Raw genomic sequence first — 26,897 nt, 5'->3', positions numbered from 1 at the left:
CTCCACAGATGAGTGAAATCATGTGATACCTGTCTTTCTCTGCCTGGCTTATTTCACTGAGCATAATACCCTCTAGCTCCATCCATGTTGTTGCAAATGGTAGGATTGTTTTCTTCTTATGGCTGAATAATACTCCATTGTGTAGAGTACCACACCTTCTTTATCCATTCATCTGCTGATGGAACTTAGGTTGCTTCGATTTCTTGGCTATTGTAAGTACTGCTGTGATAAACATAGGGCTGCATATGTCTTGTTGAAACTGGACTCCTACATTCTTAGGGTAAATTCCTAGGAGTGTAAATCCTGGGTCAAATGGTAAGTCTATTTTTAGTTTTTTGAGGACCCTCCATACTGCTTTCCACAATGGTTGAACTAAGTAACATACCCACCAGCAGTGTAGGAGGGTTCCCTTTTCTCTACATCCTTGCCAACATTGGTGGTTGTTTGTCTTTTGGATGATGACCATCCTAACTGATGTGAGGTGATATCTCATTGTGGTTTTAATTTGCATTTCTCTGATGATTAGTGATGTGGAGCATCTTTTTATGTGCCTGTTGGCCATCTGAATTTCTTCTTTGGAAAAGTGTCTGTTCAGATCATCTGCCAATTTTTTAATTGGCTTATTTGCTTTTTGTTTGTTCAGGCATATGAGCTCTTTGCATATTTTGGATGTCAGCCCCTTATCGGATATGTCATTTATGAATATATTCTCCCATACTGTAGGATACCTTTTTGTTCTATTGATGGTGTCCTTTGCTGTACAGAAGCCTTTTAGTTTGATGTAGTCCCACTTGTTCTTTTGTTTCACTTGCCCATGGAGAATTTGTTTGTGTTTATATTCAAGAGAGTTTTGCCTATGTTTTCTTCTAAGAGTTTTATGGTTTCATGACTTACATTCAAGTCTTTGATCCATTTTGGGTTTACTTTTGTGTATGGAGTTAGATAGTAATCCAGTTTCATTCTCTTACATGTAGTTGTCCAGTTTTGCCAATACCAGCTGTTGAAGAGGCTGACATTTCCCCATTGTATATCCATGGCTCCTTTATAATATACTAATTGAAAATATATGCTTGGGTAAATATCTGAACTCTCTACTCTGTTCCACTGGTATATGGGTCTGTTTTTGTGCCAGTACCAAATTGTCTTGATTACTGTAGCTTTGTAGTAGAGCTTGAAGTTGAGAAGTGAGATTCCCCCCTGCTTTATTCTTCCTTCTCAGGATTGCTTTGGCTATTCATGGTTCCATATGAAATTTAGAACTATTTGGTCTTTCATGGTTCCATATGAATTTTAGAACTATTTGTTCCAGTTTGTTGAAGAATGCTGTCAGTATTTTGATAAGAGATTGTACTGAATCTGTAGATTGCTTTAGACAGAATGACCATTCTAAAATATTAGTAATTCCTACAAAAGAGCATGGGATGGACCTAACGGACATCTACAGAACACTCCATCCAAAAGCAACAGGATACACATTCTTCTAAAGTGCACATGGAACATTTTCTGGAATAATACAGTAGTCCTGGAAGGACCCAGAATGAGCTGGAACTGACCAGACTCAGCCTGGCCTTATATTCCAAGGCACAGTTAGAGCTCTTCTTCTCCCTCATAAATTTACATGTGACTTGGGATCACTTTTCATAGACTATAGTGATGGGAGCTAAATGGGAGCTCACATGGCATGCTTGCCACTCCCTGCAGGGCTCCGCGCTGCTCTGATGGACACCCTTCCCACAGCAGCTTAGGGGACTAACCCAGTGGCTGCTCCTGGAGGGTGGGTAACCATCACAGGTAGTGGAGAAGGGCAAGGCATCCAGCAAGCAGAAAAGGACTTTCTTCTCCCAGCTGACACACCCGCAACCTGCCTACAGCCACTACTATCACCATGAAAAGGCAAAAAAATCTGGTCCAGTCCAAGATACTTCAAACAACACCTGAGAAAGGATCTGCAGAGGCAGACATAACCAGTCTCCCTGAAAAAGAATTCAAAATAAAAATCATAAACATGCTGACAGAGCTGCAGAGAAATATGCAAGAGCTAAGGGATGAAGTCTGGAGGGAGACTACAGACATCCGGAGGGAGATTACAGATGTCCAGAGGGAGATTACAGAAGTGAAACAACCTCTGGAAGGATTTATGAGCAGAATGGATAAGATGCAAGAAGCCATTGATGGAATAGAAGTCAGAGAACAGGAACACACAGAAGCTGATGCAGAGAGAGATAAAAGTATCTCCAAGAATGAAATAATATTAAGAGAACTGTGTGACCAATCCAAAAGGAACAATATCCGCATTATAGTGGTACCAAAGGAAGAAGAGAGAGAAAGAGGGATAGAAAGTGTCTTTGAAGAAATAATTGCTGAGAACTTCCCCAAACTGGGGGAGGAAATAGTTGCTCACACTATGGAGGCACACAGAACTCCCGAGAGACAGGATCCAAAGAGGACAACACCAAGACACATAATAATTAAAATGGCAAAGGTCAAGGACAAGAAAAGAGTTCTAAAGGCAGCCAGAGAGACAAAAAAGGTCACCTATAAACGAAAACCCATCAGGCTATCATCAGACTTCTCAACAGAAACCTTACAGGCCAGAAGAGAATGGCATGATATATTTAATGCAATGAAACAGAAGGGCCTTGAACCAAGGATACTGTATCCAGCACGATTATCATTTAAATATGAAGGAGGGATTAAACAATTCCAAGACAAGCAAAAGTTGAGGGAATTTGCCTCCCACAAACCACCTCTATAGGTGGAGCACTCCTAAAAAGAGCACAGAACAAAACACCCAACATATGAAGAGGGGAGGAGGAGGAAAAAGAAGGGAAAGAAATAATCATCAGACTGTGTTTATAAAAGCTCAATAAGTGAGTGAGGTCAGACAGTAAGGTAGTAAACAAGCTAACCTTGAACCTTTGGTAACCACAGATCTAAAGCCTGCAATGGCAATAAGTACATATCTTTCAATTATCACCCTAAATGTAAATGGACTGAATGCACCAATCAAAAGACACAAAGTAAAAGAATGGATAAAAAAAGCAAGACCCATCTATATGCTGCTTATAAGAGACTCACCTCAAACCCAAAGACATGCACAGATTAAAAGTCAAGGGATGAAGAAAGATATTTCATGCAAACAACAGAGAGATAAAAGCAGGTGTTGCAATACTAGTATCAGACAAAATAGACTTCAAAATAAAGAAAGTAAAAAGAGATAAAGATGGACAGTACATACTGATAAAGGGCTCAGTCCAACAAGGGGATATAACCATTATAAATATATATGCACCCAACACAGGAGCACCAATATATGCGAAACAAATACTAACAGAATTAAAGGAGGAAATAGAATGCAATGCATTCATTTTGGGAGACTTTAACAAACCACTCACTCCAAAGGACAGATCCACCAGACAAAAAATAAGTAAGGACACAGAGGCACTGAACAACACACTAGAACAGATGGACCTAATAGACATCTATAGAACTCTACATCCAAAAGCAACAGGATACATATTCTTCTCAAGTGCACATGGAACATTCTCCAGAATAGACCACATACTAGGCCACAAAAAGAGCCTCAGTAAATTCCAAAAGATTGAAATCCTACCAACCAACTTTTGAGACCACAAAGGCATAAAACTAGAAATAAACTGTACAAAGAAAGCAAAAAGGCTCACAGACACATGGAGGCTTAACAACATGCTCCTAAATAATCAATGGATCAATGACCAAATTAAAATGGAGATCTAGCAATATATGGAAACGAATGACAACAACAACACAAAGCCCCAACTTCTGTGGGATGCAGCAAAGCAGTCTTAAGAGGAAAGTATATAGCAATCCAGGCATATTTAAAGAAGGAAGAAAAATCCCAAATCAATAGTCTAATGTCACAATTATTGAACTTGGAAAAAGAACAAATGAGGCCTAAGGTCAGCAGACAGAGGGATATAATAAAGATCAGAGAAGAAATAAATAAAATTGAGAAGAATAAAACAATAGAAAAAATCAATGAAAACCAAGAGCTGGTTCTCTGAGAAAATAAACAAAATAGATAAGCCTCTAGCCAGACTTATTAAGAGAAAAAGAGAGTCAATACACATCAACAGAATCAGAAATGAGAAAGGAAAAATCACAACGGACCCCACAGAAATACAAAGAATTATTAGAGAATACTATGAAAACCTATATGCTAACAAGCTGGAAAACCTAGGAGAAATGGACAACTTCCTAGAAAACTTCCCAGACTGACCCAGAAAGAAACAGAAAATCTAAACAGACCAACTACCAGCAATGAAATTGAATCGGTAATCAAGAAACTACCCAAGAACAAAACCCCCGGGCCAGACGGATTTACCTCAGAATTTTATCAGATATACAGAGAAGATTTAACACCCATTCTCCTTAAATTTTTCCAAAAAATAGAAGAGGAGGGAATACTCCCAAACTCATTCTATGAAGCCAACATCACCCTAATACCAAAACCAGGCAAAGACCTCACCAAAAAAGAAAACTACAGACCAATATCCCTGATGAACATAGATGCACAGTAGAACAGATGGACCCCAGATAGTTACCAACTAAACAAAATAATAGCAAACCAAATTCAAAAATACATGAAAAGGATCATACACCATGACCAAGTGGGATTCATCCCAGGGATGCAAGGATGGTACAACATTCAAACATCCATCAACATCATCCACCACATCAACAAAAAGAAGGACAAAAACCACATGATCATCTCCATAGATGCTGAAAAAGCATTTGACAAAATTCAACATCCATTCATGATAACATCTCTCAACAAAATGGGCATAGAGGGCAGGTACCTCAACATAATAAAGGCCATATATGATAAACCCACAGCTAACATCATACTGAACAGCGAGAGGCTGAAACCTTTTCCTCTGAGATCAGAAACAAGACAGGGATGCCCACACTCCCCACTGTTATTCAACGTGGTACTGGAGGTCCTAGCCACAGCAATCAGACAAAACAAAGAAATACAAGGAATCCAGATTGGCAAAGAAGTCAAACTGTCACTATTTGCAGATGACATGATATTGTACATGAAAAACCCTAACGATTCCACTGCAAAACTACTAGAACTAATATCAGAATTCAGCAAAGTTGCAGGATACAAAATTAACACACAGAACTCTGTAGCTTTCCTATACACTAACAATAAACTAATAGAAAGAGAAATGAGGAAAACAATTCCATTCACAATAGCATCAAAAAGAATAAAATACCTAGGAATAAACCTAACCAAGGAAGTGAAAGACCTATACCCTGAAAACTACAAGACACTCTTAAGAGAAATTAAGGAGGTCATTAACAAATGGAAACTCATCCCATGCTCCTGGCTAGGAAGAATTAATATTGTCAAAATGGCCATCCTGCCCAAAGCAATATACAAATTCGATGCAATCCCTATCAAATTACCAACAGCATTCTTCAGTGAACTGGAACAAATAGTTCAAAAATTCATATGAAACCATCAAAGACCCCGAACAACCAAAGCAATCCTGAGAAGGAAGAATAAAGCGGGGGGGATCTCACTCCCCAACTTCAAGCTCTACTACAAAGCCACAGTAATCAAGACAATTTGGTACTGGCACAAGAACAAAGCCATAGACCAGTGGAACAGAATAGAGACTCCAGACATTAACCCAAACATATATGGCCAATTAATATATGATAAAGGAGCCATGGACATACAATGGGGAAATGACAGTCTCTTCAACAGATGGTGCTGGCAAAACTGGACAGTTACATGTAAGAGAATGAAACTAGATCACTGTCTAACCCCATATACAAATGTAACCTCCAAATGGATCAAAGACCTGAATGTAAGTCATGAAATCATAAAACTCTTAGATAAAAACATAGGCAAAAATCTCATGGACATAAACATCAGTGACTTCTTCATGAACATATCTCCTCGGGCAAGGGAAACAAAGGCAAAAATGAACAAGTGGGACTATATCAAGCTAAAAAGCTTCTGTACAGCGAAGGACACCATCAATAGAACAAAAAGGTATCCTACAGTATGGGAGAACATATTCATAAGTGACAGATCCGATAAAGGATTGACATCCAAGATATATAAAGAGTTCACACGCCTCAACAAACAAAAAGCAAATAATCCAATTAAAAAATGGACAGAGGAGCTGAATAGTTCTCTAAAGAAGAAATCCAGATGGCCAACAGGCACATGAAAAGATGTTCCACATCGCTAATCATCAGAGAAATGCAAATCAAAAGCACAATGAGATATCACCTCACACCAGTAAGGATTGCCATCATCAAAAAGACAAACAACAACAAATGTTGGTGAGGTTGTGGAGAAAGGGGAACCCTCCTACACTGTTGGTGGGAATGTAAATTAGTTTAACCATTGTGGAAAGCAGTATGGAGGTTCCTCAGAATGCTCAAAGTAGAAATACCATTTGACCCAGGAATTCCACTTCTAGGAATTTACCCTAAGAATGCAGCACTCCAGTTTGAAAAGGACAGATGCACCCCTATGTTTATCGCAGCACTATTTACAATAGCCAAGATACGGAAGCAACCTAAATGTCCATTGGTAGATGAATGGATAAAGAAGATGTGGTACATATACACAATGGAATATTACGCAGCCATAAGAAAAAAACAGATCATACCATTCACCACAACATGGATGGAGCTAGAGGGTATTACGCTCAGTGAAATAAGCCAGGCGGAGAAGGACAAGTACCAAATGATTTCACTCATATGTGGAGTATAAGAACAAGGAAAACTGAAGGAACAAAACAGCAGCAGAATCACAGAACCCAAGAATGGACTAATAGTTACCAAAGGGAAAGGGACTGGGGATGATGAGTGGGAAGGGAGGGATAAGGGTGGGAAAAAAGAAAGAGGGCATTACGATTAGCATGTATAGTGCGTGGGGGGCACGGGAAGGACTGTGCAACACAGAGAAGACAAGTAGTTATCTTACAGCATCTTACTATGCAGATGAACAGTGACTGTGAAGGGGTATGTGTGGGGGACTTGGTGAAGGGGGGAACCTAGTAAACATAATGTTCTTTCTGTAATTGTAGATTAATGATACCAAAAAAAAAAAAAAAGTCAGATGTGATCTAGCCCAGTGAAAACATACAAACTAAAATCAGGATGAGAAAACAGGAGAATTTGCACTAGCATTTACTCTGTGCTGATTCCTTCAATTTTCTTCCTGAGAAAGAGACAGGAAAATGATGAGACAGGGAGAACATGTATAATAAGAAGATTCAGAAGAGATCTGGGAAAGCATCTAGTCTACATCTTTATCTCCATTGCCAGGATAATTTCAATCACCAAGCCAGACAATAGATTTGTCTAGAAGTTACCAACTGAAGGTCCTAAAAATACCTGTGGTCACGCTGTAAGGACGTAGACTATATAGCATGAATTCTCATATACCACCTATGGGAGAGAAGACAATTGCAGTACTGCTGGAAAATAATATGCAGCAGCTAACTGTACAACTCCTAAGAAACTATCGCATAGATAAACTCTTATAAGGAAATGAGGGCACACTCGTGTGCATGTACAGCTAATGGAAGAAAGACCGAAAATACTGTAAGTTTCATCCAAAGGGAACTGGATTAATAAACTGTCATATGTTCATACAAGTAAATTTAAAAGATAAGGTACAATTATATGGAGAGATTTAAGAAATCTATTAAGTAGTAAAAGCTAATTGAAATACAAATAATTCCCATTTGTATAAAAAAGGGAATGTATTTTTGGTTACATGCATATGTATATGTACAGAATATTTCTGGATAGTTATACACATAATTTCATAATATAAGTTACTTCTGAAGACCAAGATTTGGGGGGTCAGAGGAGTAAGCAAACTTTTCCTCATCTCTGCACTTCTGTACTGAACTTTTCCTTATATCTGCCTTTTTCTACCACCTGAAATTTTCCATGAGAATGTATATTACTTTTATAACTTAAAATTACTTAATAGAAAAGAAAACGAGTATTTGATGACTGCTTTTTGTATCACATTCTATTTATCTAGCTGCACATTTGCTTAGGATAAACAAACATGCCAAACACACATGTATTGACTGTATTCAGGCCTACTTTGTACCAGGATTTTTTTAGGCAGTGGTAAACAGTTAAAGTCTTACAGTAGCAATGAATGAAGTAATGGACGCAGCTTCCACTGTAATAGTTTCTCACTCCCTGCCCCTTGCAGCTCCCATATGATATTCTTAGTTAAGACACTGCAGAATTAGGATTATAATTAGCAAAGGCGTGGTGTTAGTGACCCTTTTTTAGACAAGGTGTTAAGAACTCTGCTGGATCCCTGGCAAGGCTGTTTACTAGGGAAATGCAGCAGGATTGGGTTAGATCTCAAGGCATCAGTCATCTAACAGGAAAAATGGGCAAGCCACACCTCATTACTAGGGCCCAGTTCTCTTTAGTATTCCCTCACCTGTTCTTGTGCTCAGAGCAGGGCCAGGTCTTCAAAGGCACACCCCAGGTTATGACCTCAGGAGTGGGGCCTTACTTCCCACTGGCCAATTAACTCTCTGGAAAATAGTGGCCTATCTTTGACTCAACCTCCTCATCAGGTCTGGATTTGTACTATAACATTACTCATGCTTTTGTTACCATAATAGTTTGTAAACTGGCAGACACTTGCTTCCCTTTCCTTATTTCCCATCGAAAGACAATTACAGTAATATTCCTTAGGAATATCCTCAAGCAGTAATTCTTTATTACCTTATGCCTATTTGGCCAAGAGCAGCTGAAAGTAACACATGTAAAAATAAAAGTTATACTTCAGATAAGGTCAGACACTTAAAATGTATGTATTACTTGAAAGAACTGCTTAAAAACCATTTCATAGAGCAACTGACCCCACATTTTACCCTACTCATCTCAGCCTCCAAAAGCAGAGGTCTTAGGGAAGCACTGAGGATGCATGTTGTAGGACTGTGGAGAAGAGTTAAGAACTCCAGAGGCATTCAAATAATGAAGCTTATAGTGAAAGAAAATGATGAGGAGAAAGCGGTTGAATACGCCACCATGAAACAGAGTGGTTTGTCTCCTTCCCACTCACCCCCATTTCTACCTGCATGGATCACCAGACTTCTGGTTGAGAGCTTCAATGGGAGGATTGGAGATATTTAAAAGGTAGGATATATGAATGAGGCCAGAGAAAGTTTAGGCCAGAGCTGCAGAGGCCCAGGAGTGTCATCTGCCTGGAGGCATTTTTAATTTCTGAGGGGAACAAGAGTACTCAAAGAGCCCAGACAGAGGGAATGGAAAAGTGGCTGGTTAGGCCTTAGTCTGAGTTCAAAGATGGGTGGGGAGGCCTTTCAGGTTTCTTTCCAAGCAGCCTGGTCCTATTCAGTAAGATAGGAGAACAGGTAGGGATTCTGTGAGAACCCCTCTTGTTTGTAAGTGCCAAACTACTGCCAGGAATTATAATATACAGTAGTCTTTGATAGCATATTTGAAGATTTCTTTTGGTTACTTCTTTCAGGCCTTTAGACTATAAATGGAAAACTGTAAAGAAATTTTAATATGTAAGTTCAAGAATTTCAGCATTACATAAAAAATAAGTGTATGTATGAAATATGTATACTCCATGGTTAAACTTCTAGAAACCATATATCCAATTTAACTGTCAAAATATAAAGTTAATGTCCCTCCTCCATCCCCACACTAAATCTCCTGGATTAAGACAAATTTTAGGCATGATAGCACTCCCTGTTCTTTCTCTAGGTTAAAAAAAACATAGTAATCCTGCACCAGTACCAGAAAAATTTATGTCCTGAGGGACACATAAAGATTGTCTATAATTAGGAAACAGAAAGGTAAAATGAAATCTTAATGATAAAATTACATCTATCCAACTGAACACTAAGAAGAGAATAATCACTCTATGTCATATTGTAAGTCCAAGAAAAATTCTGTATCTCTCTATCTTGTTAAATGAGTAAGTTCCATTCAACTCAAACAATACTTCAGTGTTATATGCAGTTTTCAGTTAGTGAACCGAGTCTGTGGGTGAAACATTCATGCTATTCCTTTTTGGCAGGTTATTTACCTTCTTGTTACCACTTTTGATGTGTGTTAAAAGTAAGAGACTCACTATCACTGATTTCTACTGTCAGACCTAAGAGTCACCTAGCTCTAACTTGAATAGAAACAAGGATGTAAGAGTGAAAATGGTCTGAGAGAATAACAGCTTCTCTTGAAAGGAAGGTGAAGGTTCAGTGACCTCTGGGCACTCTGGTCCATTCTGTTGAATCACTGCTTTGGGGAAGCAAAAGACCCTGCGGCTCATAAAACTTGATGATATTAGGAAGAGGGAAGGAATTTACAGTTAGAATTCAGGGTCACTGATAGAAATATAACTTTAAAAATTCAAGGATAAGGAAAAATATCATATTTAAAAATGAATTACTAATGTTTTTTCTTTTAAAACATTGGGAAAACCCACATCATACAGATGATCATTACTTATTCAATGTACACCACTGAGAGATAAATAGAACAGATAGAATACAAAAATGCCAAGGGTAATTCAACTATTGCAGTGTAAGTGTGGCATAACTGATTCGTCATGACATACAATTTTCTAAAAGCTATTCTGTTAGAAGGCAATAAATGAATGCATAAATGATTTACACTCTTCTGAACCATGGTTATTATTCAGTATTTTATTTTTTAAAATATATACACCCTGTACTATTATGTTTATTCTCTAGAGTATAATAAAAACATAATTGAATTTGATGAAAAATAGACTTGATTCTAAATCAAGCAGCATACAGCACATACAGCTACTCCCTTTTTTTATCAACCTTGTGAAGATCAATGGTCACTTGAGGTGGTTCTGTTCCAGGTTTGCTTTAATATATGGGCAATAAAATATTTTTAATTTAAAAATTATATCCTTATATTCCATGTTATGTTTTTTAATAACATATGAATTTTGACCTAAATAACAATTTATGAATTCAAAGTATACTATTTTAATCACTGTTTTACTCCTAAATATGATTTCTCAGGTAGGGCAGAAAATTAACCACAGATGGTTTAGCAAATAAAACGAAGAAGTCTATAACAAAAGCATCAGAAATTTGTTCTGATGGAACCTAAATGCCACTATGAACAGAGGTCACCTTTTTCTTTTCCATTCATGCAAATTTTTTTTATTAAGGTAACATTGATATGTAATCTTAATGAGGTTTCACATGAGCAACATTGAGGTTACTACATTCACCCATATTACCAAGTCCCCCCCCACACCCCATTGCAGTCACTGTCCATCAGCCTAGTAAGATCAGAGGTCACCTTTTCAAAGTTATTTAAAATTTATTTTACTATAACCATCTCTGGAATTTAGACAAATGACTTATTAATCTATTTAAACTGATGCCATTTTTCATTTATAAGTTCTTTTGATTTAAAAACTGTCATGTAATATATAAATATGTAATACATAAATTACATAAATACATAATTACATCGAAGTTTAATAAAGTTATTTTCTATTTATATACAAATTGTATACTCTATAGTATGGTAAAGTAATTTTTATATATGCCCTTTTTAAAACTGTAGGTAGACAGACAGACAGTAAGGGCAAAAACAAATTAAAATAAGAGGTTTAATTCTCCCATTGAAAATAAGTAAACAGAATTCCCTCCCTTCTTTTTTCTTAAAGTATTTAGCTTAGAAATGTGTAAGTTCTTTTTCATCTCTTTGAAATGTATCCCTTGGAAGACTAGATGGGGCTTTTGTCAGCTTTTTCAGCCAGGACACTTTTTCTCAAGAACCAGGGAGCCATCTTCTCAAAATACAAACTCCAAGAGAGATAGCTCTCCTATCTCCCACTTCCTGTGGATGAGTAGGAGTCTAACTTCAGTGTGTGCCTTCTTCTAATTTATAAAACTACTTCTCCTCATAAAGATGAGAAGTTTCTCCTCAGGATAAAGCCCATATGCTAAACACAAGGTGTTCTTTAACCATGGTAAAGTTAGGATGAACTATGGGTGAAAAAACGTGCTGGCAATCCTCTTAAGACTAGTTATTGTTTATCTTGAAAACATGTATGTAATGAGTCACAACTACTAGGCTATATAAAGGGGGTGAAACCCTTTCTGTTTTGCATTCTATGAGCAGATTGCCTGTGATGTGCATTGCATTCTGGTTTAATGCCTGTTGAATAATAAGTGTTTTCTTTCTCTTCTGCCTTTGTGAAGAGGATTTCTGGGATGAGAGAAGATTTTGTTTTTAATTATAATTCCCCAACAGTATGCTCTTTTAAATTCATGTTATTTAGCCCATTAATATGATGAAAAATTAACTGTACTTGCATATAAAATGAGGGAAAAAAATCATAGGAACATATCACTTGCCTGGTTCAGTTTCTTTGACAATTCAGTATAACTATACCTTACATTTTTAAAAAGGAAACACTATTTATCTTTCTATAACAGAATTTTTTTACTGTGGTTTGCATATTTATAACCCACTTGAGACAAATTACTATAACCTTTGACCAAAAGGACTCAAATAAGTGAATTAACTCTAAGGCCCACAAACACATAAGATGACAAAGTCCTTTCTATCAAAGAATATGCATTAGTGGATAACTACTTAGCTGTCCCTGCCTCCCCCAGTGCTTGGAAACAGTAACTTTAGAATAGCTGCTAAAGACTTAATTTGCCCTTGCAACTCTATGGAGTCCCTAGTCTCCCAAGTAAGCTGGAGACCTAAAATGACAAACAATACATAGACAAAACTAATTTTTAATGCTCTATTTTCAGCAACTCAAGCAATCCATGGCCTTATACTACAATTTTAGTATCTTAATCTCATATTTTTAATTTCTGTGCTTACCCATCAAATGAGAACGTTTAACCATAAACTAAACGTATTAATGAAAAGGCAGTCCATCGATATTGGCAAACTCTAAGAAATCATTAATAGTAATTTGGTAAACTTTAATGTACCTATTTGAAGGTAGTGCCTATATTTTACAGTCTTATTTAAAGTACTAATGAGACATTGATTAGTTAAATTTTAGGGGGAGGACATAATCTAATTTTTTTCAGGAAAATTAATGATAATTAAAGCCTAAAGTTAGCTAAGAGTAGGAAACTAAAATTAACCTAAGTCCCATAAATAAAACATGAAACCAACTTGTTTTAAATATTTAGCAATATTTACCTTGTAGCATTTTGTTCTATCTTTTCATCGATGTCACTGAAGATCTGCTTAAACTCCAAGTCTCCAGGAAATGAATTTAACAAACAATGAAAGTCAAAAGAATTATGGGAATAATCATCTTCCCAATCCATTCTGAAGAACAAGAATTTTAAAAAATGTCAGTTCCGCAAAAATGAGAGAACAATAATAATAATAAACACCTCAAGTTGTTATAGTAAACCAAAAATAATTCCCATTTACATGCAAAATAAAACATAGTACAAGAACGAGGGTATTATTAAGCTAGGTAAGGGTGTTTTGTTATTTAAATTTCATGAAGTGTGACCTAATTTCCACACTTCTCCACGTTTGAAAGCAGAACATAACAGCACCCCTCAGAGAGTACTTAAATATCCTTTTGCCTTTCACTGTAAACAAAAACTGCAAAGGAAATCACAGAGCCTCACAGACCACTGTAAACAAGGGTAGCTGCAGCAAGAATTCAGTACCTTTCCTCTACTCTTGCCAACATGGAAATAGAAACTGCAACCTTGGAACTCTTAAGGTCTCATCCCCTGACCCCATTTATATGTGAAGAAGGCAAGATTTCCCTTGAGTACCTCTAGCACTCTGACAATGTAAGCACTGGTAACTGATTTAATCATGTACTGATAAAACTTAACTATGCTACTCCTTTTAGAGAAATAAACACTTCCTACTACGAAAGCTTCAATCAGTCATTCTATACATATTTATTGAATATTTGATACGTAACAGGCAAGACTGTAAAGGCTGGAGTTATAGCTGTAGCAAGTGAAAGCCCTGCCCTCATGGAGTTTTTATTCATGGAAGGTAGACTTTCAAAGCACAAATACATTTTATAAATGATCACATAGTAAGAAGTCCTACAGGAACAAGTAGGCAGGGCAATGGGATGAACTAAGAATGATGGAGTTGAGGCAGAGTAAATTACTTTATTTAAAGATATATTATTTTTGGACATAAAATAGTGCTTATAATAAGGTATTTTGATGACTCATGGTATAAATGAAATAGAAATTAAAACATTAAATTAAAACATATACATGAAATAAAATTCAACAAGAAAAAGTCTTGGGAAATGTGGTTTTAGCTTAGATAAATCTAAAACACTTGGAAAATTGTCTAAAAAGTTTTGCAAAGGCTACAACATTAATGGGTTTCCTCATCTTCAGTTATTTAATTATAATAAATTCAACTAATTTATTATCTTGTAATGAGATAGTGTGAGTCCTATCTGGAACTTCAAAGTAGTCTTGAAATAATGCTTTTGTTTTTCTTCAAATATTTTAAAAGGAAAACAATCAACTGAAATGTAATTCTATGGCATGACAAGGCTTCTCAGTTGTAAACGCATTTAGTTCCAAATACAGAATAAGCACAAATATACCATTTTAAAATACCAAAAATCCTAATACATTTGGATTCTCTTCTTTGAAAATATTTCGCAGTAAGAGATATAAGTTCTCACTTGAGAACAAATATTTACCTATAATGTACCATAATAAATATTAAGTTGAAATCTGCTGAAAAAGCCAAACCAACCAACCTCCTACAACCAAAATAAAAACAAAAATCCCCAAACCTATAAGCTAAACGGTATAAAACTCTACGTCCATCATAAGTTATACTTTTTTAAGGCCAACAAAACCTCAGTATTTCCATATAACCATTGAGTTTGGTAACTTTCCATCTACCTAGCAGATCAACTAATTACAGCTTGTCTTGCCAGAGGTTTCAGTCCTGGACAACAAATCACAATAATGGAACATTGAGGGCAAAAGAGTTTATACCAAGCTTTATTCTTGTGGTGGCAGGTCAAGGGCTAGAATCCTATCTGTCTCCAGGCAAGTCTACATGCAGCAAGCCAATCTCTGCCTCTGGGCCTCTCTGTCCCCATAGCCATCTCACCATCTCAGTCTCTGCCCCAGGCACTGCCACCATTCCAGCCTCTGCTCTCTTGCAGCTGCACAGCCCAGAGCATTGGGAGGAGCTCTTTGTAATAGAGTCAGTAATAATGTACTGCCCACACGTGTGCAGTGGGAGAGCAGACCAGAGTCAGGAGAGAATCTTCACTACAGGAACTTTCATTTTCTCTACACTCCACCCCTCAAGGATTCTCACCTCACACTCTATGAGCCTTCAATCTTCTGTGATGGTCCCTGTGTGAGAAAGCTGGAACACTGTAACCAAATTCCACAATAACAACAGAGGCTGTGATGATATAAAAATAACAAAAATATACAGATAACAACAGAAATTATAATAATTCTCAAGCCTGAGAAGATCGATGCCACCAAGTGGTCATTCCAGCTGTATTCCACTCTCAATCTTCTGGGCCATAATTTCCTGGATTATAAATGGCATTTTTTCATGCCCAACTCCTTAAACACCTGTTGGAGCTTGGCATACATCTACCATCTGGAAGGAGAAGATGGTAAGTCACCCATATTAGATCATATAGTACAAAGGGAGACTAGCAACCATTCAAGAAGGGAATGGGTCTCTGGGGTCTGGCATGCACTCTGCAGTTGCTGTTGCAAGACAGGACAAGTTGTCAGGGAAGCCAGCTTTCCCATCTCTGATACACACAGGAAAATACTTTTTACACCTGCATCCCAAAGACACAGAAGCTAGGATGATATGGACTCCAAGGGCTTCTGCCGAAACCGGGAGCCCAATTCCACCAGTTCCACATGTATATAAGGGTGGAAAGTGGAATGCTCCATGACCTGGGGAAGAGGCTACACTTCTACTGGAGGAACCTGCAGTTGCTGTGTCTTTATTTCCTTAACTGCAACTGGGTGAACTTTCAATAGAGGAGGGGTCGATGCCTCCAGCACTATTTCCAACCCCTTCATCTTCCCTGGATCCTCCACCATTTCCAGGGCTGTTGGCACCACTACATCCTTTACCTTTTGCACAAGGCCTTGCAGCCTGAGTTCTCATGCTGCTACTACATCCTTTACTCCTTCTAACACACCTTGCAGTGATGCCAAATCAGTTTTTAACACATCTTTTACCTTCTCTACAGCACCTCATACCCTGTGTTCTTGTGCTGTCTCTTCTTGTACTTCTTGCAGGAGTATGTCCTTCTTAAAGGAGTATGTCCTACTCCTTTATGGCCTTTCTTAACATTGTGAGAAATACCAATCCACAGCTCCCACCACTATGTGGGCACTAAGTTTCTTTAAAGATTTACCAGTTTTGTGCAGGGCCTCCAACGCTGCCCCAGGTATCACCTCCACCTCCTCCCAGTCCTGGGGGGTGCCCATTCCTCTAGGAGGACAGCCATCTCAGACCATATGCTCAATGGGGGATACCTGGGTATCTCCTCATCCACAGGGGTAGCCTGCTGAAGTACTCTTCCCATGAGGGCAGCTAATCCCATCAGTGAATCCTACCGACTATGCCAATTGTCTTGTCAGAGGTTTCAGTCCCGGGCAAGTTCACTCTGAGTTCTGAGTCCAAATCACAAAAACAGAATGTTTTGGGTAAAAGAGTTTATACTAAGCTTTACTCTTGCAGTGGCAGATCAAGAACTAGCATTCCATCCGCCTACAGGCAAGTCTGTGTGCAGCAAACCGGTCTCTGCCTCTGGGCCTCTCCACCCCAGCAGCTGTCTCAGTCTCTATTTAGATGTGGCCACCACTCCACCCTCTGCTCTCTTGCAGACATAGAGCCCTGGGTCATTAATATTGCCCACATGCCCACATATGTGCAGTGGGAAAGCAGGAAAGGTCAGGTGAGAACCTGGCCACAGGAACTTTCATTGTCTCTATATAGCTATTATCGGAATAGTCATTTCTAAGTCCAATAGCCAATATTACCAATAACAATTTTAGTTTTATGTATCTGCATATTTTTTCATCATTTTTGTTAGTTCAACTACTCAGATGATGAGTTATTCAAAAATTGTTGCAAGAAAATAAAATTTAATTTGTAATGACAAGATTTCATTGGCTGAGGGTTCTTGAAGAGAACTAAAACTTAGCAAATGTTTATAGGCAGCCTCTCTGTAATAAAATAAGTTATATATCAATACTCTGTTCAGAGTTGTCCTAATTTGTCAATTCTATAAAACTTCATTTATTCAGACTCCATAAATTGAAAACTTAAGAAAGTATGTATAGAAGTCAGCTTAAATATAATACCAAAACAGTGCTGGGGAAGAAAAAGTTTTCTTCTACCCTTCAAAGATTTTTCTAGCTGGTCTAAGAATCAAATTGACAAGGAATAGATTAACAAGAGGAAACCAAATTTAATTACATACATATTTATGGAGAGTCCAGACTTGAAATTCCAAAGACAGAGAATATGAGGTTGTGGGGAAATGGAAGTTCCTATGGCCAAGATTCTCACCTATCCCTAAACTACTTGATGATGTCATTAGCCTACTGCTAGGCTAATGCTTACACACCCGCTGGCAAAGAGCCATTGTTGTTGGTGTTGCATAAATAGTTCCTCCCAGTGCTCTGCCTGGAGGCAAAGGCTGAGGCAATTGTGCTTTACAGACTCGCTGGATGCAGATGATTCTAGCACTTGATCTAACACTGTGAGGATAAAGATGGTATAAACCCTTTTACCCCTAATGCTCCATTGCTGTTATTTGGTCTCAGAGAATACAGAATGAACTTGCTCAGAGCTGGGAGCTCCCTCTGGCCCAGAGCTACAGAGGTATATATGTCATCCTGAACCAAGAAGGGGCTAGAGGATTGGGACTACAAAGGGAAGGAAATTCACAGGAATAATGAAAGAGTAAATATTTGGTAAACAAATGTTTGCTAGGCCGCACAGAAACCATGGACATAGAGAGGAATTTTAACAAAGAGACTTTGCTAAATTCCTCCACAGCTGTAGATCTCTAGTTCATATTATAATGAAGCAGGTCCTCTTTCTAAATTCTTTCTCTGTAGTTAGAAAGAAGGTCTAATTTCTTTCTGAGTCTTTGGTCCTTTATTGTTTTTAGCTCAAAATAAGGTGCAAGTCAAAGCAGTACATCTTGGGGTGGCATGTGTTTGGGCCCTACAACAACAATATGATGTGTTGTGAAGCTACTATGTACATGGTAGCTTATATATATCATATTTCTTTACCCATTTAGTAACTCTACAAAATAGTTTTTATCCTCATTCATAGGGGAGAGAACCTGGGCCCAAAAGATTTTAACTAACATGATCATGTTACATAGCTACTCAGAGTTAGGTATAGGGTTTGAAACCAGAACAATATGCTTCTAAAACTTGAGGGGGCTAGTCACTTTAAATAAATCACTTAATGCATACAAAATATAGTTTTGTCTAAATGCTATTAACCAAAATGTTAAAATGGTTATCCCTGGGTATTTTGACTATTGTTGATTTCTATTTTCTTCATACTCAGCATTTTCCTATGTCTTTGCAATATGTACTTATCATTTTATATATAATTAGGAAAAATACTTAAAAAATAAATTTTCCCTGCTCTCAGAGGGGTTATGATGTTTTATTTTACATTTCCTATCTGTCTTTATTTGAACCTTCCAACCATAATAATTCTCTCTTGCCAATACATGTCTATCATTTCTTTCAGTCTAATTCAAAGCTTACATAATTAAATATTTCCCAACTACCTGTTTTCATTTCACCAAACTTTTTCTATTACTTTTGTGGTATTTATGCTTACAAACACTGTTAAAAGAAAATCTGTTGTTTTTATTATTTTGATATTGGATGTGTTTGAAATCAGATCTAAAGTAAAACTACAATGGGTTGAAACATGTTGAGCATTCAGATGCAGTTGGTTACCACGATTTTGAAGGATATCCAATCTACGGGGATGTGTGATTTTTCTCTATGTAACCTCAGTAGAGAATTTAATCAGCAAATACAAAGAATGCATTAAAAGACCATCATTTGATAACAATGGCAGGGTGCCAGAGTGATAGTGGTTCAGAGTTTCCATGTGCCTAGCACAGATCTGCGATGCTGTCATTTTTATGATAAGGTTCCAAGGTGATGAAGGACAATAGGAGCAAGAGTCACCTTTTTAGGTAAAGTGGAAGCAAGTTTAAGATGCTGTCAGATAGGAAAAGAGAAAACTTGATGGGAAAAACAATATACAATAAGAAAAGTAACCTGAATGAGTAGGGATGCACAGGACTAATATTAGAAATAAATGAAGGAGGGAGAGTAAGCTGTGGTAAGTGATGCTACAGTTTGGATTTAACAAGTTTCCTCATTAGAATAATAGTGTCCATTCAGGACTGTGGAGAGATAGGCACTGGCACCAATCATTCCATTTCCTATATGTACTCCTCTCAAGGCAAAGAGACAGTAAAGAGAATTAGACCATGAAAAAGGGAGCCAGTAAAAGCAAAAGAACTATGACCTCAACAAGAGAAAAAGTAAGTTACTGAGGAGCTAATGTAGTTTGGCAAATACTTCAGTGATACTTCAGAAAGGTAGAACTACCTTTAAAAACTTTAGGGGGAAACAGGAAAAGGCTGTGAAGCTGTGGGTCAAGATACAGCTTTACATTCTGTTCATGTTCCTATTCTTCCAACTGTTAAGTTGTCAATACAGACATAAAATAATTTGACATAATGAACGAAGTCTCTTATCCAACCCATGATAAATAAAAAATGGGAGTTATAACATTTAATATCAATGTTTGCTTTTAAAATTACCACTCTACAATATTTTTAAATGTTCATCCTACTGTAATGTTTCTGACCATTTATTGTATAAGATTTTTAAAAACAGTGCTTAATACTTCAAATAAATATAAACAACAAATCTAATATTGGTCATTATCTTTTAAAAATGACTTATGTTTAAAGAATTTATTTAAGCCAAACATCTACAGATCAAGTTTCAGCTATAGGATATTATAACAGTTGAGTTACAAATTTCTAAGAACAGTGACTATCATAAAATATGAACATATTACATGCACTGCCAGAAAACACTTCAATAAAGCAATAAAAAAAAGTCATACCTTATATGTGATCAAAAGAAAGCACACAAAAGTAATTTTGGAATCTCACTTGTCTTCTAACATATTTTAAAATACCTTTCTATTCTAGGGTCTCTTTTTCTTTCTTCAAACACATAATGTGGTTAGAGTTCCTATTTTATCTTTTCTCAGTTTCTTCAATAATAAAAATCCAGAGTGCCATTCTTCTTATGACCAATGAACACATGCTTAAAAGGCAGTGAAAGAAGATAGAAAAACCAACCATTGGGAAGAAAGCCACAGTGACACTGAGTTAGTACAGGGGGAAAAAATCATGTGATTTCTCCTCTGTGGAAAAGCCTGGTGATGAGAGTCACATGCCTTCTCAGATATACAGACAAACTATGGGCTTAATGTGTCCACCATTTCTGGCTCACTTTAAGTCCTACTGTTCAATATGGTAAGGAAGTGGGGTGTTCTGATTAATTAAAAATAACTGTATGTTCCACATATAACTGAATATGTTTCAAAATGTTGCACTATAATAAAACACATCAAACTCTAAACATTATCAAATGCTAAATATCATCGTACCAAAAACTAACAGATTTTGAGTCCTGATCCAGGTTGTCCATGTGACTTTGGATAAGTCACTCAATCTCTCAGAGGTACAGAACTCAAGCGCTTATTTATAAATTGATGTCCATGGTTTCATTATGCTCTGAGGTTTCTTCTAGCTGTAAATTTGTTTTATAAGTAATGGTAGGAGAAGGATATACTTCTGAATCCCCTAATTAACTCTTCAAATGGACTATTTTGTTCACTAAACCATTATTTTTCTTTTATCTTGGACTCTCAGAATGATTTTTTTTTGGTATCTTAATATACAATTAGATGAGCAACATTATGGTTACTAGACTCCCTCTATTAACAAGGCCCCCCAACATACCCCAATACAGTCACTGTCCATCAGCATAGCAAGATGCTGTAGAATCACTACTTGCCTTCTCTATGTTGTACAGTCCCTCCCCGTGTCCCACCCCCACATTATGTTGCTAATTGTAATGCCCTTTTTCCCTCTTGTTCCTCCCTTCCCACCCATCCTCCCCAGTCCCTTACCCTTTGGTAACGGTTAGTCCATTTTTGGGTTCTGTGAGTCTGCTGCTGTTTTGTTCCTTCAGTTTTTTTCTTTGTTCTCATACTCCACATAAGAGTGAAATCATTTGATACTTGTCTTTTTCCGCCTGGCTTATTTCACTGAGCATAATACCCTCTAGCTCCATCCATGTTGTTGCAAATGGTAGGATTTGTTTTCTTCTTATGGATGAATAATATTCCATTGTGTATATGTACCACATCTTCTTTATCCATTCATCTACTGATGGACACTTAGGTTGCCTCCATTTCTTGGCTATTGTAAATAGTGCTGTGATAAACATAGGAGTGCGTAAGTGTTTTTCAAACTGGGCTGCTGCATTCTCAGGGTAAATTCCTAGGAGTGGAATTCCTGGGTCAAATGGCATTTCTATTTTTAGTTTTTTGAGGAACCTCCATACTGCTTTCCACAATGTTGAACTAGTTTACATTCCCACCAGCAATGTAGGAGGGTTCCCCTTTCTCCACATCCTTGCTAACATTTGTTGTTGTTTGTCTTTTGGATGTTGGCTATCCTAAATGGTGTGAAGTGACATCTCATTGTGGTTTTAATTTGCATTTCTCTGATGATTAGTGATGTGGAGCATCTTTTCATGTGCCTGTTGGCTATCTGAATTTCTATATTGGAGAAGTGTCTGTTCAGATCCTCTGACCATTTCTTAATTGGCTTATTTGCTGTTTGTTGAGATGCTTGAGCTCTTTATATAATTTAGATGTCAAACCCCTTATCAGAAATGTCATTTATGAATATATTCTCCCATACTGTAGGATGTCTTTTTGTTCTACTGATGGTGTCCTTTGCTATACAGAAGCTTTTCAGCTTGATATAGTCCCATGTGTTCATTATTGCTTTTGTTTCCCTTGCCTGGGGAGATACGTTCATGAAGAAGCCGCTCATGTTTATGTCCAAGAGATTTTTGCCTATGTTTTTTTCTAACAGTTTTATGGTTTCATGACTTACATTCAGGTGTTTGATCCATTTTGAATTTACTTTTGTGTATGTGGTTAGACAATGATCCAGTTTCATTCTCTTACATGTTGCTGTCCAGGTTTGCCAACACCAGCTGTTGAAGAGGCTGTCTCCATTGTATATCCATCACTCCTTTATTATATATTAATTGACCGTTTATGTTTGGGTTAATATCTGGACTCTCTATTCTGTACACTGGTCTATGGATCTGTTCTTGTGCCAGTACCAAATTGTCTTGATTACTGTGGCTTTGTAGTAGACCTTGAAGTTGGGAAGTGAGATCTCTCCTGCTTTATTCTTCCTTCTCAGGATTGCTTTGGTTATTTGGGGTCTTTTGTGGTTCTATATGAATTTTAGAACTATTTGTTCCAGTTTGCTGAAGAATGCTGTTGGTATTTTGATAGACATTATATTGAATCTGTAGATTGCTTTGGCAGGATGGCCATTTTGACAATATTAATTCTTCCTAGCCAAGAGTATGGTATGAGTTTCCATTTGTTAGTGTCATCTTTAATTTTCATTAGGAGTGTCTTATAGTTTTCAGGGTATAGGTCTTTTGAAACAGCTAGCCCATGTTTCTGAACTCCTCTAACTTGTTATACTCTCCACTCAACAAAAGATGTCTGAGACCAATTGACTTAGGGCATTATGCCTCCACAAGAAAAAGGGTGACATTATGGTATCATACCTTCATAGTTATCATGTACCTTTGATCACTTATTGTTTAAAATTTTTATATTATTTGTATTATTTATTGTATTGCTGATTTGGTCTGAGTTGCTGGTTTGATTAAAAAGCAAAGTGAAAATAAACTTTGACTAGGTCATTGCTCTTAAACCTGAACTAGTCTTTTATTTCTGGTCTGGCTCATTTTTATTATTTGACCCATATCTAATCACAAAGTAGTACTATATCATTCACAAAGTCCTGCCAACATTATACAACTCAAAATTTAACTGATAACTTTACATAGCTCAGGGAACTCATTCACTGAGACATGGATTAAAGGTATAATGGCTAAAGAACAGCAATATTAATGATAACAGCTGCTAACTCTTATGTAGCATTTACATGGGCCATGCATTGTTTTAAGTACTTTATATATTATGAACTCATTTAATTCTTACCATAATCCTATGGGATAGATACTTTATACTCTCCATATTAAAGATGTGGAAACTGAGGCATAGAGAGGCTCATGACTTGCCTATAAGTCATGCTCACCTCCACAGGAAGTAGCAAAGCTGGGATTCAGACTACTTCAAAGGCTGTCCTTAAACACAATGCTATAAACTCTCTCTCTGTACAGACTTGTACTTAAAAAATATTACTTTACTGCTTATATGTGCTGATTGTTTACTGCCATATATATTTGACAGGTTTCCTCATTCATTATAAAACCTATAAATTTCATTCATTATAAAACCTATGTAGTTTCTAAAAAAAATTTTTTTAAGGCTAGATCTCCCCTTGTGGCATTTCAGGACTGCCAGAAATTTATTTATTTTCATCAATTACTTGAAGTTGAAATTTTAATATTTTAGTTGAACTTTATTTCAACTAAAATTTATTTCAACTAATTTGAGTTGAAAATTTAATGTGCTCCCCCAAAGACTGAGAAACAATTCAAATGGATCTTAATTTGTTTCTAGTCATTTAAAATACCTTATGCATTAAAGACATATTTGAAAATACAGAACTTGCTATTCTACTCAATTTATTTTCTCTACTCTCATCTAAATATCAGGTTTTCCCCTACAGACTATTATACTCCCTGATAATTGTGGAACTTCTGATTGTGTGGGTTAGAATATTAATATATCCAGTAAGTACTCATACAAACATACTATAGCTATTAAAATCCCCTGTGATAAAATATAAAATATCTCATTGTAATTCCTCTATTAGTAATTTATATACATGTATGTATGAAGTAGAAATTGACAGGATCAGTCAGAATACACTATTGTAGCTTGACAAGCAAACAGAATAATTGTCATGTGCTTTACTCAACAAATCTGACAGTGCTTTCTTTATTTTTCAATGCACTTCCCTTCCTAGAAAATATTTTCATTTTAACAACTCTCTATAATCTTTAATATGCAATCCTAACCATCTCTTGCTTTAATACAACAATGAAACCAAGGTACTGTGAAAACACATTTTAATTTCAGCATTCTTTTATAAGGTGGCACTCATATTTCACATGATTTAAGTCATAAAATTACATATTTTGAAATTAGACTTAAATAATGTTACAAACCATAGGGTTAATGATTAACTACTGAGTTTTCAAGTACAGTAAAGCCTTATTAATTTGGAGAATAGTAAATCTGCATTATTAGAAAGTTTGTTACAGATTTAACTTAGAATGATTTGACCTTAGCATGCATTTTCTAGCTACATGGGTACTTCTAAAGGACTTAGGGTTAATTAAGGCATATTCCAAGGGTTTAAGAATTTCTCCTGAAATGTTAATAGTATTATTTAGCTATTAGTAGTCATATCAATGTGATACTATTCTGCTAAATTTTGTTAGTATTATTAACATTAATTTGATGAATAAACGTGTCCACTGATGTGCCCTTTTATGACTGCCAGGGCTTTGCTTCATCAATACCCCTTTCAGCTGCCTATAAACATGTTCAAGTTTCTTACCTTTTAGAAACTGAAAAAACCCTCCCTAGGATCCCCCTTTCATAGCTCAGCATCTCAAAATAGTAGTCCATAATTCCTAATCTTATATTCTCATCTCTCATTCACTTTTTAACCCAGAGAAATCTGGTTTCTGCTTCTATCATAATACTGAAACTGACACAATATTTTTCAGTCCTACCATACTTTATCTCTACACTATATTGCCTACTACTATTCTTCCATGAAGTTGTTTCCTCTCCCAGTCGTCCTAAGTATGAAGGCTTCTTAGTTCTCTTCTTGTCTCTCACACATTTACTCAAAGGCTCCCGGCAGGAGTTCCCACTTTAGGTAGCTGGCCTTCTCCTTTTTAAATCTGATATACAATATACATACATAATGGAGGTCCATTTCTATGCTAGGGGACCCAGATTCCCTGGTCATACCTAACTGATCCACTGATAGACACCTGACCCAAGCTGAACCAAATGCATACTAAATGAAATTTGAAATTTGAAATGAAGGCAGGGACAGGGTATCACTGGTGGTAAACCAATCAAGTTAAATCCAACCTTGTAAGAGAAGGTGCATGGACTTTTTTTGGCTTAAACTCATGTAATTGCCCAGTTCCTGTCTTCTGCCTGATTGCTCATAGTTTTCTTTTGGTTCTGTGAGATATACACAATAAATCTCCCTGCTCCATTGTACAACAGTCACTCTTTTTTTCTTAAATTAACCAGAGTAGTTTTTATTAAACTAATAAACATCTTGTGTGGCTCCTCTCTCATCTCTGCCATTAAACTCTGATATTTACCATAGGATTCTCCCAAGGTCTGGTTCTCCTTTTAAATACTTTCTCTGAGCATTCTTCATTCAAAGCTACTTCTTCCTCTTTTTAGGTAATTTCATGACAGATTCATTTTGTTCTGTTATATAAAATGTTTTAATTTAAAAAAATATTCGTTTTATTCACTGGATTTTCTCCTCTTTCATTCAAAGCTACTTCTTCCTCTTTTAATGAAATCTCATGACCGAATGATTTTGTTTTGTTATATAAAATGTTTTAATTTAAAACAATTTTTGTTTTATTCACTGGATTTTCAAGGAGTTTGTTGTTGGTACTCAAAAACTCTCTATTAGTTCTCATTGTCTAGTCTTTACAAATGTCCTTATTCCTCTTGCCTGACTTAGGAAGGGGAGTACAGAAATTTTTCTTCCCCATCTTTCTCTTCTCATCCATTTCATGCTCAAGTTTTTGGTGCTCTTGTTATTCTACATGCTTTTCACTGAGTAACCATATTTATCTTTTATCTCTATGCTGAAAATTCAGTCTATATCTCTAACTCTAGTTCCTCCTCCAAACCCTTCCTGCCAAATATTTCCAAGCACTTACTAGACAATTCCACTTTGCTGATTCAAAGGTCCCTAAGCTCAACATATCTAAAATTTAATTCAAAATACTTCCTTAAACTGACTTTATAGGGTCACCACCTACCTAATCTCTCTATCCTTGCCCTCATCTCTTAAATCAGGTGTCACCAAACTGAGGCAGTCGTTTTTTTTCTATGGCCTGAAAACTGAGAATGGTTTTTACATTTCTAACAAGTAGTAAAAATAAAAACAAAAAAGAATATGGTACAGTGGCCATCCATATGTGGTCCATATATCCCAAAATATTTATTATCTGGCCCTTAATAGAAAGAGTTTGCTAACCATTATCTTAAATGGTCAGCGATTTCTTTGACCCTATCTCTTCCTAATATCTTAAATGGTTAATAAATGCTCTCAAGTTTGACTTCTCCCTTATATGCTACTACTATCCCAAATCAGATGTTATTTCTTACTGAAAAAAATGTTAGAACCTCCTATCTGGCCTTACACCTTGTGATATAATAAATAGACTTACATACTTAATATACCTTGTGGTATAATAAATATA

The 26,897-nt window shown here is 36.5% G+C and overlaps 1 protein-coding gene across 5 annotated transcripts in view; it reads right to left on the bottom strand.

The window, feature by feature from the left end:
• KIAA0825 (KIAA0825 ortholog) overlaps positions 1-26,897 on the bottom strand; it is a 400,739-nt gene that overhangs the window by 331,647 nt on the left and 42,195 nt on the right. For all 5 annotated transcript variants that reach the window (XR_012130162.1, XM_073233937.1, XM_073233922.1 and 2 more), the window contains exon 3: positions 13,246-13,377. Coding sequence is in view for 4 of the 5 variants with exons in the window: in XM_073233937.1 (XP_073090038.1) it covers positions 13,246-13,376 (131 nt within the window). In the remaining variant the exon portion in view is untranslated. The remainder of the gene's footprint in view (positions 1-13,245; positions 13,378-26,897) is intronic.

This window comes from Manis javanica, chromosome 1 (assembly GCF_040802235.1).
Source record: "Manis javanica isolate MJ-LG chromosome 1, MJ_LKY, whole genome shotgun sequence".
NCBI lineage: Eukaryota > Metazoa > Chordata > Mammalia > Pholidota > Manidae > Manis > Manis javanica.
This window is presented reverse-complemented; position numbering and strand designations above follow the sequence as displayed.